The sequence below is a fragment of the Balaenoptera ricei genome, chromosome 1 (assembly GCF_028023285.1).
Source record: "Balaenoptera ricei isolate mBalRic1 chromosome 1, mBalRic1.hap2, whole genome shotgun sequence".
Classification (NCBI taxonomy): domain Eukaryota; kingdom Metazoa; phylum Chordata; class Mammalia; order Artiodactyla; family Balaenopteridae; genus Balaenoptera; species Balaenoptera ricei.
In genome coordinates this window covers 115,769,364-115,786,530 of record NC_082639.1, presented here as the reverse complement: position 1 = coordinate 115,786,530, position 17,167 = coordinate 115,769,364, and the positions used below count along the sequence as shown (strand labels likewise).

Sequence of the window (17,167 nt, the reverse complement as noted above, 5' to 3'; positions counted from 1 at the left end):
CTGGAGATATTTAGTGTGAAGTATATGGAAGAAAATTTTGGAGGAAAGAAAATTTTGGAGGAAAGAGAGTAGAAGTGTGGATGGGAGACAGGGAGGATGAAGTAGACAGCTGGAACTGGGGACTTTAGAAGCAGGAAATTAACAGTACATAGTATTTATTATGTGCTTGTTAGTGTTAACCAATGAGCGAGGCACTTTTTGTAGGTTTTGTCTAATCTTTACAAAGAAAACTACAAAACAGTTATTTTTAGTTTAGAGGACTTAATAACTTTATGGCATCCATAGAAATAAGCAAGTGGAAGATCCTGCTTTTTATACCACAGCATGTTGAAAGAAAATTGGTTGCATGAAATTATTGGAAGTTTGAGCTGAAGAGTTACGTGCCTTGCTACCTGTCATCCAAAGAGAAGAGTGATTTATTCATTGTCTTTTATAGAATAATGCATTTTCTTAGTACAAAGAGGCAAGGGGAAGAACAAAGCTGAGCAGAGTTAATTCAGACAAACAGCATAAATTTTAGGAAGCCCACTTAATGAACTTTAATGGGAAGAACTTGTAGGTCCAGGAGTTAAAAAGAAGTACAGTAGCTTCTTATTATTCTGTGCACTATAACAATGACCTTGAAATTATTTTTATCTCTAGGCAAGGACCTGATTTCCTCCAAGAATCTTCTGAACAGACACCAAGTCATCCAGGCTAATATTGCCAGCCATGAGCCACGCATCCAAGTGATAACAGAGAGGGGGAACAAAATGGTAGAGGAAGGTATGTATGATTCAGATTGAATTGACCTGTCATCACTGTGCCAAATATATGAGAAGTTTTTTTTTTCAATTTTAGGGCTTCATTCCTTTATCTACGTTGATACTTTTACCTGTATAATTTTCCTTCTACATGAAGTTCCTCTAACATTTCCTGTAATGAAGTCCTGCTAATAATAAATTCTCTGGGCTTTTGTTTCGGTCTAAAAGACTTCCTTTTGCCTTCATTTTTGAAATACATTTTCACTGGATATAAAATTCTTGGCTGATATTGTCTTTCTTTGAGCATTTTAAAGATGCTGCTGCACTGTCTTCTGACTTGCTGAGTTTCTGGTGAGAAGTCTGCTCTCATTACTATCTTTGCTCTTTTGTATGTAATGTCTTTTTTCCTCTGACTCTCTTATCACTGGTTTTCACCAATTTGTGCCAATTTGATTACAATATAACTTGGTGTAGTGGTCTTTGTTTCTTTAGCTTTGCAATCGTTGAGCTTCTTGGATCTGCTTTCTTATGGTTCTTCCAGGGAAGTTTTTATTCTGGAACTAATTTAGAGACTAGTCCACTACTAAGGTATAACCCTTCTGAGGATACTACTTCATGTATTGTAATATCTTTTCACTTTGGTGGGAGCTAATTTTAATTATTCACAACTCTATATGACCTTAGGAGTTTTTTGGCCTACTGCTTTCCAGTCTTCTTTTCCTTACCCTTGAAGAGTTTCCTGACACATGCGTGCAAAGGAGTAATCAGTCACATACTTCATGGGACCTCTCTGTGTATCCCCAAAACTCCATCCCCAGTACAGCACCCTTCTCAGTACTCTGCTCCACAAGCTCTAGCTGTCTTGTCTTCCCCCAACTCTGATCTCTGTCTCCTCAGCATGGTATGATTGCTAGTTCTATTTGGGCTAGTCCTCCCAGCACTGCAGTCTACAAACTGCCCCAAGCATAAACTGTGGCAATCATAAGGCATAGCTCATTTCTTTCCCTTCTCTCAGGAGTCACACTCCTCTGCCTATCTTCTGAAAATCATTGTATCTTACACTCTGTCTTGTTTTCTAGTTGTTTAGGATGGGAGAACAATTCCTGTAGTAATAAATCTTTTATGGGCAAAAATGAAAATCTGCTTGTTGATTTTTGCCAACACTTCACTGTATCTTCTTGGTTTATCTGTGGAGGTGTTCACCAAATTCTAAAAAACATACTTAACACAATCCTAAGAATGAATTTTAATTCACTGATATTAAAAAAAAAAAAGAAATGAAAATATGCTGAATTTTCTGCTTAAGCTAGAGAATACACGTTTTTGGAACTCTGAGCAGTACCCACACATAGGTATTTTGTTTTCAGTCTGTATATCAGAGATTGTACCACCCAATTCACCACCACACATATACCCTATACCCCATTAGCATCTATTGATGCTTAATCTCACTTATGACATCCCAGTTCCCAGGAACTTAGGTGAAATGTCACATTGACTACATGCAGCATCATTCTCATGGCTCCCTTTCTCTCTCCCAGGTCACCAAAAGGATTAAAGTATAATGGACATTAATGAGGGTAAAACTCTCCTTTTCTATAACTACTCCATAGGACACTTTGCTGCAGAAGATGTGGCCTCTAGGGTCAAGAGTTTGAATGAGAATATGGAATCTCTCCAGGCTCGAGCTGCTAGACGGCAGAATGATCTTGAAGCCAATGTCCAGTTCCAGCAATACCTAGCTGACCTGCATGAAGCAGAAGCATGGATTAGAGAGAGGGAACCTATAGTAGACAACACTAACTATGGGGCTGATGAAGAAGCAGCTGGGGTAAGGTGGGCACAGGGAAGGATATTGTCTAGTACTCATCAAATTAGTACCTGATTAGATTGTGTGACAACTGCAGGTTTTCTCAGATTTTTTGGAGTTTCCAGAGTGATAACCTTTGGCTTTCATCTGCTGGGATAACCTGATTTAACAGAAATCACAAAAGATACACCACGTTTTCCTAACCCCACAGAGATCCATATTTCTTAGAGATTATCTAAGCCCAAAAAGGCATGACCAGACATCTATGCCTGTCTTGGTCCCATCCTAAATTTCCCAGACTGAGCTTGGGATTTCACAAACCAACCATAGTTTTAACATATACTTAATTACTTTATTGTAATAAAGTCAGGCAGACACGTTGGGGCAAGAAGAACTTCAAAGGTCATAATTACCCTTTATATCCATTTCTTTGTTTTGCTCATTGTCCTATGGTCAGCCAGTATAGTATTTCACAAACCCTATGCACTAGAAATACTTGACATGGGCATCTAAACTTATGCCAATATTTAATCCTACAAAGCAATGTTTTCAGCAGTATCCTTTTTCAGCTGTGATGTGCATTGAGAAAACACTTGCAATTTGACTTTATTTTGACTAAAGCAAATATATTGATATTGTTGTTCATTTAACTCTTATTTTCTTGATACTTGCAAATTTAGAGTTAAAAAATTTATTATAGGTGGAGAGTGTCTCGTACCAGGAATTAGGACAATAAGTATAACACAAAACAATAGTTGAAACCCTCCCCAGGGATGCTTAGTGTTCTTCCTGTATTTGCTTCTGATGATCTTCCCATCAACAAATTCAGGCTCTTCTAAAGAAGCATGAGGCCTTTCTGGTGGATCTAAAGGCTTTTGGAAACAGTATGCAAGCTCTTCGGGATCAGGCAGAAGCCTGTCAGGTAAGAAGGACTTAGGTATGACAAGAATCACATTCTCCACCACAGAGTAAAAGGAATTAATTAGGAGATTCTCTTTGTTACCAGTTTTTACTTTACATAGTCCAGGAAGCAACTGCAATAGAAAATAGTCCTGTGATCTTTAGGCAGGCACTGTAGCATCTTTGTAGCACCTACAGAGATTTAGTTTATAAGAATTTCTCAGTAGGTATTATCATTTACTCACTGGTATATTATTTTTTTGCTTTCCTTTTTCATTTTATATTTTCATTCTCCTTCTTTTCTTACTTCTTTTATTTGCATCTCTCCTCTTATATTCCCTCCTGATTTATTTCCTCCCTTTCTTAGGTTTTTTTTTTTTAATATACTGACACTTATTAAATGTCTACCATGTGCAAGCATGAATAAAAAATAATCCTGACTTGAAGGAAAATTACAGTCTATTAGGTCATAAATTTTAACAAATAATTGCATATAATAGATATATGAACAGGAAAAAGAATCTCAAAGAAAGGAGTCTTTCATTCTCTTGTAATAAGAGTGCTGGAAGATAGGAAAACCTTCATAGCTGAGGCAAGCCAGTTTATTTTTTTTAAAGGTAGTTTACTATGCAGATAATGAGAAGAAGGGCTCTTCTAGTGAATAAGCTATGAGAGCAAATGCACTGAAGCACAAAATAATCAAGTGTATTTGAGAAATGGGAAATGCAAAGGATTGAGAATGTGAGAATGGCTAGACTGCAAGGTGAAAATAAATGTCTTGAAGAGTGATGGGAGCTGGAATCAACTAAATGATATGGGTATCTCATGGTATAGTGGAAGCAACAGAGGTACACTTCTGACATTCAAGGAATTCTGTCTTATGAGGGGCTCTGAATCCATACATTGGGAGTAGAAAAGACATAGACTCACTATGTCAAGTCAATATATATTTAGAGAGCTTTGGTGCTGTGCCTTCCTCAAGCTCTGCACAGTGGGTGCCTACACAAAAACAGATGGATTTATGAATTGTAAGTTATGAGGAAACAGTACTTGAAGGATACAAAATCAGAGGGATATGTAAGGGGAAGTACATCTTCAGCTCCAATGGGAATGGAGAAGGTGATGAGAGATAGTGGGTCTTTCACTTTCTCAAACAATTTTCTGGAACATGGATGCATACAATCCTTTATTGTCTGCTTAAGAACTGGTGGTTTAGAGCATTTAATATGTTTTTGAAAACTTACATTCTTACTTGCTCACTCTGTGTTCATATTTCCCAGCCCGCCTGTCCCCTGAGAAGTGTTAGGATGGAACGATATCTCTGAAGATGGCATATTGCAGTAGCTCTGTTACTGGCAGCCATGTAAGAGATTTCAGCCAGGGGCTCCCCTCTCCTGTAAGGTGCAGGGATGGCCCACCATGGGTAGGCTGTACAGGGAAATCTTTCCTATGGGTGACTGGCTTGTTCTGCTTACTGTTTTTGTTCAGCAACAACAGGCTGCACCAGTGGAGGAAGCTGCTCGAGAAGAGAGGGTTGTGGCCTTATATGACTTCCAGGCCCGCAGCCCCCGAGAAGTCACCATGAAGAAAGATGATATCTTAACACTGCTCAGTTCCATCAACAAGGTGACTTTCCCTTCTACCTTTCTCCCCATCAACAGGGTGGCTCTTGCAGTCGACTCTCCCAACCCTGCCAGATACCCATGTTTTAACCAGCCAATATTTTTCTATTTCTCTCTCTCTTAAATAACCATAATTTATTGAGCAGTATCGTTCCTCCAGATGCTGTGTAGGATCCTGTACATATCTTTTGAGATTATAATACCAATTTTACAGTTAACAAAGTGAGGACTCAAAGAGCTTAAGTAACTAGCCCAAAGACATGTAAGCCATGAGTGACAATTCTGTAATATGTTTACAGGATTAAACTGCCTATTTCTTCTCATCTTTCCTTGCTCCTCTTCTGACCCATTGTTCCTAGTAATGGAACAAAAATGGCTGGGGTTAAGAGGAGCCTGGTCAAGGAGAAGTCTTTGGTCAACTTAGATTTTCTTTAGCCCTTATGGCTGTGAGAATACTGACAAAGTATTGTCTAGGATTTTAAATATATTTCTCATAAGAGCACGAGAAATATTTTTATATTCTAATGCTTCATTAATCTCCAAAAATGATTGAGAAGAAAAAAAGAGAGCTTGGGATTTGTTACTCTGAGGACAAGTAATTTTTTTAGAGAAGCAAGATTTTTATTATCAAATAAGCTGTGTTCCAGTCCTCTTTTCTCTTTGCTCAGTCTTCATTTCACCACATTATTCTCTGAGGATGTTAACTCCAGAGCAGTTAGTATAGCAACCCTCCTGTGGAGATCAAGGTCATACTTAAGCATAAAGCATTGGCATAGGTGAATTTCAGGGCAACACACAATATTTAGGGGCTCTGGGAGAGGGATGGTGAGAAGTTATTATACAATATTGTCATATGCAGGTGCTTCACCCACGAAAAGCCCCAGTTCGATTCTGGCCCTATGGGTTTTTTGTGAATTCCTAGTGGACAAAATGCCCCATCATGAAGAGAATGGCTGTCAGTTTTTGAAAACCTCATCACAGTTAAGGATCTAACATCAAGTATCAGATTCCTTGACTTCAGAGGCTTATCTCTGCAATTCCTGCAACTTCTGATGTATCTTCTTTGTAATATATAAAAATTATATGCTACCCATAAGCAATGGTTTGCTTCATCTGGCCATCAGCCTGTCCCTTTGCCTAGAGACTTAGTTATGAGGGTTAAAACTTCTCCTATATGTGGCTTTTCCAAGAACTAAGGAAGAAGTGGGGATTTTCTCTCCCTTTAGGACTGGTGGAAAGTGGAAACTGATGATCACCAAGGCTTTGTGCCAGCTGTCTACGTCAGGAAACTTGCCCGTGATGAGTTTCCTATGCTCCCACAACGGAGGCGAGAAGAGCCAGGCAACATCACCCAGCGTCAGGAACAGATTGAGAACCAGTAAGTTCTGAAGGCTGAAGAACAGAACAGTGTTTGGCCAAACATTTCAGATTGGTCAAAAACACGTCTTATGATTCTATATCTGTTAGATTAAGGATGCTTTGCAAATTCACAGATTTTAAGAGCTGAAAGTAAACTTAAGGTAATTCAAACCCTTTACTTTTTAAATGAGGAAAGGGAACCCCAGAACCATTAAGTCAAGTGCCAGAGGTCAGACACATATTAGGGTCACGTATTCTGACTCCCTGCCTGGCACTCTTTCACTCTTTCAAGGTTATCAAAAGGTCTTCTGACTTCCGTGTGAACTTTACTATGCCAGGCTACTTCATATCCAGTTGTCAATAGGAATGTGAGATTTTCACTTCTATAGAATGAGGAAGGCATATTGCCAGTCATACTGTTGGAACATTGACATTTTTATTGTTTTTAAATGAAACACTTTTGTCTCTCTGTTCTCAATGCTATTTTCCTTCCATCTTTATTTCCTCTTCTCTTTACTGTTTTCTTTTGATTTTTTCCTCCCTCTCATTTTTGTCCCTTTCATTCTCTCCCTTTCTCACCCTGCCTCTACTCTTCTGTGTTTTCTCCATCTCTTATTCCAGATTTCCCATTCTCTTTGTTTCTTCACCCAGGTACCTTTCTCTCCTGGATCGGGCAGAAGAACGCAGACGTCGTCTATTGCAACGTTACAATGAGTTTTTGCTGGCCTATGAGGCAGGAGACATGCTGGACTGGATCCGAGAAAAAAAGGCAGAAAACAGCGGGGTGGAATTAGATGATGTTTGGGAGCTGCAGAAAAAGTTTGATGAGTTCCAAATGGTGAGAAAGAGGAACCAACTCCTCTAGATGGCTTTATGAGGGTTATCATCATTTCCTTTTACCCCATATCTCCTCCTCAGTAACTCCTTAATTTCATATTTGCTAAATATCCTCCCCAAAACTACTGAGACTTCCACATTTCAAATATTTCTCTGGATATTACAAGTGGAAGGAAAATGCAGAGGAAACTAGTCACCCTGACTTTGCAGCCTGCAGTTCCTGCCATTCCCACATCCTACTGGAAGTGCTGGTCTCCCAGAATCTTCACAACTTGTCCTATACTGTCTTGTGTTCCTGCTGCCCAGGTTGAGATGGGGTGTTGTGAGACTCTTGCAAGATCTAATTATGGGGCAGAAGTTTGGATGGAAAGGTGGGAAGAACAACCTGACTTTACAACCAGAAAATTTCTAATTTTCTGCCTACCTAAAACTTTCCCATTCTCCTTTATTCTCTCAGATCCATTCCATTATTTTAACTAGCAATTAGTATAAACTACTTCCTCCTTTCTTTTCCATATGATACTTTCCTTACACATGGAACTCAAAACTATACAAAGCTATCGATTGATCGATCGATAGATAGATAGATAGATAAAGATAAAGCACATATATATACATATGGAGAGAGAGAGAAGTGAAAGAAAGGGAAGGGGAAAAAAAGAGGGTACAATTTATAAAAGAATACCAAGAATGAGACTTCCATGAGGAAACTCATTAAAAGCCCATTTCATAGTGAAATAAACAATGTCATCACCGTAGACATGGTGATGAGTTCCCTAGAGCTGTTACAACATCTTAATATAAGCAAATTGCAACTTAGGCAATGAAATTCTACAAAAGGTGGAGGAATTTGTATTGGTAGCAAAGAACATTACATGGCTCAGGTATAGACTCCTTTGATGGTATAATTTAATCCAGGGAGAAATCTAGGAAAATTAATGTGCTCCATAATCCATATAAATAACAGCTCTCTTGTCACGTTTTTGATAGCCACTGGGTATCAGGGAGTTTAAAGGTACTCTTCTTTGTGGCAGATTGGAGGAAGGCAGTTTGCTGTGTTCTGCAAATGTGGTTAGCAATATGTTTTAACCTGTAGCCAAGTCGGGGCAAAGATGAGCAGGTAAGTATGAAAGATTCTTGAGAAGGGGATTTATACTGCTTTGGATACATTTTCCCACCTAGGATTTGAAGACCAATGAGCCTCGGCTGAGGGATATCAACAAGGTGGCTGATGATCTTCAATTTGAAGAGCTTCTGACACCAGAAGGAGCTCAAATACAGCAGGTAACTATGGCTCCTTATTTCTTCTCACCACCAGGTTTGGGAAATCTTCATTTCATTTAAAAATACTTAATTTCATATTCTGAAGATCAACTAGAACATGCAGAAGGTAATGACAGTATGGAGCTAGCTACAGGAAAGGTCAAAGGAAATAGTTCAGATAGTCCAGCCATGTATCCATTTTAACTGATCTGAAATCTATAAATTGCCACACACCCCCCATCGCCACAAGAAATTCAGTGATCAAATGCATGAATACAAAGAAAATGCAGATAAAGGAACTATGACAGTGGGAAGTGGTTAATCAATAAAGTTTACTGGAAGAGATACTCTGATAAAATCTGATGAAAGAAGAATATAGGTAATAGAGATGGGGGAAAAAGCATTCTAGACCTGACTCAGATTTGGACTTGTGGTTCCATAAAAGATGTAATGAATTAATAGAATGTCTAGTCCAGTTCTCTGAGTTGTCATAAACCAGTGAGGATGAAGTCTCTGCCTCCTTTTGTGGTGATTGACCTGGGGTAAGAGTGAGAAGGAAAGTGCATAGGAACAATTTGCTTACTCTCTACAGTAAAATAGGGTTCTAAGAGGCTACCTGGTTTAGTAATTTCAAGACACAGAGCGGTATTATATTTCTCATAGAGAAAGGTAATACCTTCTAACTACCAAGGCAACACTTTCCACTCATTTTTTAGAGGTTGTAATATATCTCTGTGGCAGCCAACATCAATTGCTGCTCTAAGGTGGATTGTTCCACCCTAGAACATCAGTTTCAGAAGAAAACAAATTCCTTTCTTAACTACATTGGCATAGTTGAGACCCAAGTTCAAGCTATCCAAGAAAGAAAGGAACCTGTGCATTTTCTAAAGGAGATAACATGAAAACAACCAGGGTTTAAGCCCCATCTAGTCTTTTTTTTTTTTTTTTTTTAACATCTTTACTGGGTTATAATTGCTTTACAATCGTGTGTTAGTTTCTGCTTTATAACAAAGTGAATCAGTTATACATATACATATGTCCCCATATCTCTTCCCTCTTGCATCTCCCTCCCTCCCACCCTCCCTATCCCACCCCTCTAGGTGGTCACAAAGCACCAAGCTGATATCCCTGTGCCATGCAGCCGCTTCCCACTAGCTATCTATTTTACATTTGGTAGTGTATATATGTCCATGCCACTCTCTCACTTTGTCCCAGCTTACCCTTCCCCCTCCCCATATCCTCAAGTCCATTCTCTATTAGGTCTGCATCTTTAGTCCTGTCTTGCCCCTAGGCTCTTCATGACCACTTTTTTTTTTTTTTTTAGATTCCATATATATGTGTTAGCATACGGTATTCGTTTTTCTCTTTCTGACTTACTTCACTCTGTATGACAGTCTCTAGGTCCATCCACCTCACTACAAATAACTCAGTTTCGTTCCTCTTTATGGCTGAGTAATATTCCATTGTTCCATTCCATTGCCACATCTTCTTTATCCATTCATCTGTTGATGGACACTTAGGTTGCTTCCATGTCCTGGCTATTGTAAATAGAGCTGCAATGAACATTTTGGTACATGAATTATGGTTTTCTCAGGGTACATGCCCAGTACTGGGATTGCTGGGACGTATGATAGTTCTATTTTTAGTTTTTTAAGGAACCTCCATACTGTTCTTCATCGTGGCTGTATAAATTTACATTCCCACCAACAGTGCAAGAGGGTTCCCTTTTCTCCACACCCTCCCCAGCATTTATTGTTTGTAGATTTTTTGATGAAAGCCATTCTGACGGTGTGAGGTGATACCTCATTGTAGTTTTGATTTGCATTTCTCTAATGATTAATGATGTTGAGCATTCTTTCATGTATCTGTAGTCAATCTGTATATCTTCTTTGGAGAAATGTCTATTTAGGTCTTCTGTCCATTTTTGGATTGGGTTGTTTGTTTTTTTTTTTGATATTGAGCTGCATGAGCTGCTTGTAAATTTTGGAGATTAATCCTTGGTCAGTTGCTTCATTTGCAAATATTTTCTCCCATTCTGAGGGTTGTCTTTTCGTCTTGTTTATGGTTTCCTTTGTTGTGCAAAAGCTTTGACGTTTCATTAGGTCCCATTTGTTTTTATTTCCATTTCTCTAGGAGGTGTGTCAAAAAGGATCTTGCTGTGATTTTTTGTCATAGAGTGTTCTGCCTATATTTTCCTATAAGAGTTTGATGTTGTCTGGCCTTACATTTAGGTCTTTAATCCATTTTGAGCTTACTTTTGTGTATGGTGTTAGGGAGTGTTCTAATTTCATTCTTTTAAATGTAGCTGTCCAGTTTTCGCAGCATCACTTATTAAAGAGGCTGTCTTTTCTCCACTGTATATTCTTGCCTCCTTTATCAAAGATAAGGTGACCATATGTGCATGGGTTTATCTCTGGACTTTCTATCATGTTCCATTGGTCTATATTTCTGTGTGTGCCAGTACCATACTGTCTTGATTACTGTAGCTTTGTAGTATAGTCTGAAGTCAGGGAGCCTGATTCCTCCAGCTCCGTTTTTCTTTCTCAAGATTGCTTTGGCTATTCAGGGTCTGTTGTGTTTCCATAAAAATTGTGAAATTTTTTGTTCTAGTTCTGTGAAAAATAGCAGTGGTAGTTTGATAATGATTGCATTGAATCTGTAGATTGCTCTGGGTAGTATAGTCATTTTCACAATGTTGATTCTTCCAATCCAATAACATGGTCTATCTCTCCATCTGTTTGTATCATCTTTAATTTCTTTCATCAGTGTCTTATAATTTTCACCATATAGGTCTCTTGTCTCCTTAGGTAGGTTTATTCCTAGATATTTTATTCTTTTTGTTGCAATGGTAAATGAGAGTGTTTTCTTAATTTCACTTTCAGATTTTTCATCATTAGTGTATAGGAATGCAAGATATTTCTGTGCATTAATTTTGTATCCTGCTACTTTGCCAAATTCATTGATTAGCTCTAGTAGTTTTCTGGTAGAATCTTTAGATTCTCTATGTATAGTATCATGTCATCTGCAAACAGTGACAGCTTTACTTCTTCTTTTCCGATTTGGATTCTTTTTATTTCTTTTTCTTCTCTGATTGCTGTGGCTAAAGAGGAAATCAAAAAATACCTAGAAACAAATGACAATGAAAACACAATGACCCAAAACCTATGGGATGCAGCAAAAGCAGTTCTAATAGGGAAGTTTATAGCAATACAATCCTACCTAAAGAAACAAGAAACATCTCAAATAAACAACCTAACCTTACACCTAAAGCAATTAGAGAATGAAAAAAAATTAAAAACAAAGTTAGCAGAAGGAAAAAAATCATAAAGATCAGATCAGAAATAAATGAAAAAAAATGAAGGAAATGATAGAAAAGATCAATAAAACTAAAAGCTGGTTCTTTGAGAAGATAAACAAAATTGATAAACCATTAGCCAGACTTATCCAGAAAAAAAGGGAGAAGACTCAAATTAACAGAATTAGAAATGAAAAAGGAGAAGTCACAACTGACACTGCAGAAATACAAATGATCATGAGAGATTACTACAAGCAACTCTATACCAATAAAATGGACAACCTGGAAAAAATGGACAAATTCTTAGAAATGCACAACCTTCTGAGACTGAACCAGGAAGAAATAGCAAATATGAACAGACCAATCACAAGCACTGAAATTGAAACTGTGATTAAAAATCTTCCAACAAACAAAAGCCCAGGACCAGATGGCTTCACAGGAGAATTCTATCAAGCATTTAGAAAAGAGCTAACACCTATCCTTCTGAAACTCTTCCAAAATATAGCAGAGGAACACTCCCAAACTCATTCTACGAAGCTACCATCACTCTGATACCAAAACCAGACAAAGATGTCACAAAGAAAGAAAACTACAGGCCAATATCACTGATGACCATAGATGCAAAAATCCTCAACAAAATACTAGCAAACAGAATCCAACAGCACATTAAAAGGATCATACACTATGATCAAGTGGGATTTATCCCAGGAATGCAAGGATTCTTTAACATACGCAAATCAATCAACGTGATACATCATATAACCAAATTGAATGAGAAAAACCATATGATCATCTCAATAGATGCAGAGAAACCTTTCTACAAAATTCAACACCCATTTATGATAAAAACCCTCCAGAAATTAGGGATAGAGGGAACTTTCCTCAACATAATAAAGGCCATATATGACAAACCCACAGTCAACATCGTCCTCAATGGTGAAAAAGTGAAACTGTTCCCACTAAGATCAGGAACAAGACAAGTTTGCCCACTCTCACCACTATTATTCAACACAGTTTTGGAAGTCTTAGCCACAACCATCTAGTCTTTAGACACCACTGAGCTGTCTGAGTTAGCTCCCTAACTAAAGTCTGTGTTTGCCTCTTTCAGGAATTGAATGCCCGCTGGGGGTCCTTGCAGAGGCTGGCAGAGGAACAGCGCCAGCTGTTGGGCAGTGCCCATGCTGTCCAAATGTTTCACAGGTAAGAATTTTAACTGAAAACAGTGCTACTCTAGAACCCGCTCAAGAACTGCCAATTCTACTTAGTATAGTAGATCCATAGCTATAAATTTAACCCTTCTTCCTGGAGAAAATCAGAAATCAGGCGCTTCAGTAGTAGATTGCTCACTTGACACATAGACTACTCCCAGACAACAAACTTCAATTTTCTAGTACCTAGGCTTGGGCCCTGGTACATACATAATTAGCAGTCTTTATATGTTTTCATGATAGTGAATGAAAATTGAAGTTGAAACAAGAGGTTTAAGTAATTACATTTCTGAACTAGAAGTAGACAGTAGAGGGCAAGAAACATCATATTGACTCCAACTGCTGATTCAACAATTTTTTATGTCTGATTTCCAAATCTGTGTCTATACTAAGAAACACACACAACTAAGTAAGCAAACAAATGAATGAACAAGCCTAATGAAAGCCAAACACCTTTACTGTGTATAAATGTATTTTTGAATATTCGGAGAAGGGAAAACTGAAGCAGACAGGTCTTGTTTAGAATGGCTTAAGTTGGAAAATCATGAAACGCAACAGTTAAGCATGGAGTTTTCCATCAGGCTACCTGGTTGAAAGTTAGGCTCCACCATTTGGCAGTGGTATAACCTTGAAAAAATAGTTAATTTCTTTTTTTTTTTTTCTGCTTAGCCTCTTAAGCTTTAGTTTTCTCATATGTGAAATGGGACTGGTAATAGTAACTAGGCCTCAAGTAGTTGTTGTAAAGATTAAATGCACCTAAGTTCTAACACATTAAAAAGGATGATGATGGTGGTAGTGATGACTTCTTTATGAACTCAGCTAGTCTGCCTCTAGTATGCCTATTATTCTTAAACTCTTCACTCTCATGTACCAGAGAAGCAGATGACACCAAGGAACAGATTGAGAAGAAGTGCCAGACCCTCAGTGCTGCTGACCCTGGCTCAGACTTGTTCAGTGTTCAAGCCCTTCAGCGACAGCATGAGGGCTTTGAGAGGGACCTCATACCCCTGGAGGAAAAGGTGAGACGTGCTTTTAAGCTTTTCCAACACATTCATCTTCATATTTATACCTATTAATGTCCTTTTCTTTGGTTTTATTGTCCAGTCTCTTATTCTTATAGTTCTCTTTATCCTACTGCATACTTGTACTTTTACCTTGTCCCTAAGGCAAGTCCACTAAGAGGACATGCCCCAGGACCATTCACATGGAGGGAAAACTTTTTAAATTTTTAAAAATTATAGTTGATTTACAAAGTTGTGTTAATTACTGCTGTACAGCAAAGTAATTCAGTTATACATATATATATATATACATTCTTTCTTTATATTCTTTTCTATTATGGTTTATCATAGGATATTGAATATAGTTCTCTGGGCTATACAGTAGGACCTTATTGTTTATCCATTCTATATAGAAAAGCTTGCATCTGCTAACCCCAACCTCCCACTCCATTCCTCCCCCAACCCCCTCCCCCTTGGCAACCACCAGTCTGTTCTCTATGTCCATGATTCTGTTTCTGTTTCATAGGTGGGTTCATTTGTGTTATATTTTAGATTCCACATATAAGTGATATCATATGGTATTTGTCTTTCTATTTCTGACTTACTTCACTTAGTATGATAATATCTAGTTGCATCCATGTTGCTGCAAAGGGCATTATTTCATTCCTTTTTATGGCTGAGTAATATTCCTTTGTATATATACCACATCTTCTTTATCCATTCATCTGTCGATGGACATTTAGTATGCTTCCATGTCTTGGCTATTGTAAATGGTGCTGCTATGAACATAGGGGTGCATGTATCTTTTGAATTATAGTTTTGTCTGGATATATGCCCAGGAGTGGGATTGCTGGATCATAGGGTAATTCTTAGAATTCTTAGAATTCTTCTTAAAAACTTATTTTTAGTTTTCTGAGGAACCTCCATACTGTTTTCCACAGTGGCTGCACCAAATTACATTGAGGGAAAATATATTGTAAATGAACTTCCTACTATCTAAGTACCTCTTTAGTGAGTTCCAATAGGCCAGAACTTACAGAAGTTAGTTGGAGGTCAGCAGCCTAAGATAAATAGGAAATGGCCAGATCTACGCCTGAGTATGGTACAGAGTTTCCTTAGCAAGGGATTGAAGGAGCTTAATCCTACTCTGACCAAAAAATAATCTCTAGAGCTTGCCAAATACACTCTGGAAAAATCAGAGACATCATAGAACTTGCATTATCATATAAAGCAAAAAGAAGCACAGAAAATGTCTACATTGAATAGATTTTCACATTAAAAATTAGACATTTGCCACCGAGTCAATCACCGTGCCTGATAGCCTTGTTATATATTTATTTATTTGTTTGTTTATTTATTTTTACAAAGGTTTATTCTTAAATGTACAATATTTTATAAAGTAGCAAGTTGTTCTTGTACCTCATTGAAGTCTATTTGAGGAAGGAGCACCACCGGGACTTGGAACTCTTCCTTTCCTAAGATTCAGGTGTTACTCCAGGCTGATTATCAGAGCTCTTGACTTCCTAGGTGGCTGTATTGGGGGAGACAGCAGATCGGCTCAGTGAGTCCCACCCAGATGCCACCGATGACCTGCAGAGGCAGCGACTGGAGCTGAATGAGGCCTGGAATGACCTGCTTGGGCTTACGGAGGAACGTAAGGAGAACCTACAGGAGGACCTAAAATTCTTCCTGTTCCTCAGCCAGGCCAGGTAAAGCTCCAGAGGCAGACTTCCACCAGGTGGTGTGGGCAATTTCCAAGTCTGGCCCATGAGCAGAGCATCTAGGAGCAGTCTAGGTACAGGTGCTCTTCACTGCTGGGTTTGGAGTGTGCCTCTAGGCCCAGATTGTACCTCCAGTAAGGCACAAAATTCTCATTTTCAGTATCTCAAGCCAATTCCTTCAAACTGAAATATTTCAGTTTGAAGGAATGTGTGGTTATCTATACCAATTAAGTAAGTTTCTATAGAGTGTATATTATATATAAGGTGTTATATCAGGAATTACAGGATATAGGGGGGGTTAGTCTACTGGAGAAGCAAAGAAGAATACAGATAACCATGGTAGAACATAATACAGCCCAAAACACACATCCTAGCAAATAGATGGAACTATGCAAACAAAAGTGTGAGAATAAGAAAGGTACAGAATACCCATGATGTGGGGACAGCTAGAGCCTGGGTTTTGTATGTCACAGGGGTAAGGAGAACTAGCAAGAGATAAACTCAGAAATGTTAAAATCAAGTCCTGGAGAAGTTTCACTGCCTTGCTAAAGACTTTAGACATTATCACGTTTTAGCAAATATGCACTTTATCTGTGGAACAGTTCTCACATCCTGCCCCATCATATCAGTCTGCTGAGAGGATCATTTAGAATTGAGGGTTCAGGAAGTAGTAGTTTGCAATGCAACACTTTTGAAGAAAAAAGGGGGAAACTTTGGCAAATGATTGCAGTTGCCCTTGGTAACACCCTCCCCAATTCAGGGTCTCTGGAAAGCTATAGTTTTTCATACAGTATAAATAAATAGCATCCATACTCATTCTCCCAAATCATATATATGCTCATATATCTCTGTATATATAGGTTCTACCTGTAATTCAGATTCCAAGTTAAATGCCGCCTCTTTCTCTTTATGAAGTCTTACTTTTCAATATTTCAAAAGCAATATCCCCACCCTCAGAGCAACTCTAACACCTTATTTTATCTCTTTAGGACAGTCTTGCTTTTTAGTACTTTTTAAAAATATGTATTAGTGTCTATGTTTTGTTTGCTTTTTTTTTTTCTTCTTTCAGTATAAAGTGTGAGCTCCTGGAAGGCACAAATATATCTCTTTCACAATGTTTGGTGCTTAGTAAACACCCAATAAAACTCAGTTGTTTAAATAAGTGAATAAATAAATTTACAAAAGAAGAGACCATTCTGCCCTAAAGCTACTGATTCCTATTTAACAAACAAGAGCAAGGGCATTCTTCATGAGATGCTTAATCTGACCATCATATATAATTTTTTAAGTCAATGCATTATTATTTGACATTTACCATCTGGAGCAGATGTACTTGCGCTTTCCTTGTCTAATTTCTTGACTGCTAAAAGAGTGGGAAATGGCCCTGATTTAGTCAATAGCACAGGAG

The 17,167-nt window shown here is 38.1% G+C and overlaps 1 protein-coding gene across 1 annotated transcript in view; it reads left to right on the top strand.

Moving 5' to 3' along the window:
- The window catches only part of SPTA1 (spectrin alpha, erythrocytic 1), a 64,850-nt gene that overhangs the window by 22,640 nt on the left and 25,043 nt on the right, over positions 1-17,167 (top strand). The window contains exons 17-26 of the mRNA XM_059902531.1: positions 643-765; positions 2,357-2,574; positions 3,383-3,475; positions 4,942-5,079; positions 6,302-6,453; positions 7,086-7,272; positions 8,454-8,555; positions 12,938-13,029; positions 13,912-14,056; positions 15,566-15,747. Of these exons, the coding sequence (XP_059758514.1) occupies positions 643-765; positions 2,357-2,574; positions 3,383-3,475; positions 4,942-5,079; positions 6,302-6,453; positions 7,086-7,272; positions 8,454-8,555; positions 12,938-13,029; positions 13,912-14,056; positions 15,566-15,747 (1,432 nt within the window). The remainder of the gene's footprint in view (positions 1-642; positions 766-2,356; positions 2,575-3,382; positions 3,476-4,941; positions 5,080-6,301; positions 6,454-7,085; positions 7,273-8,453; positions 8,556-12,937; positions 13,030-13,911; positions 14,057-15,565; positions 15,748-17,167) is intronic.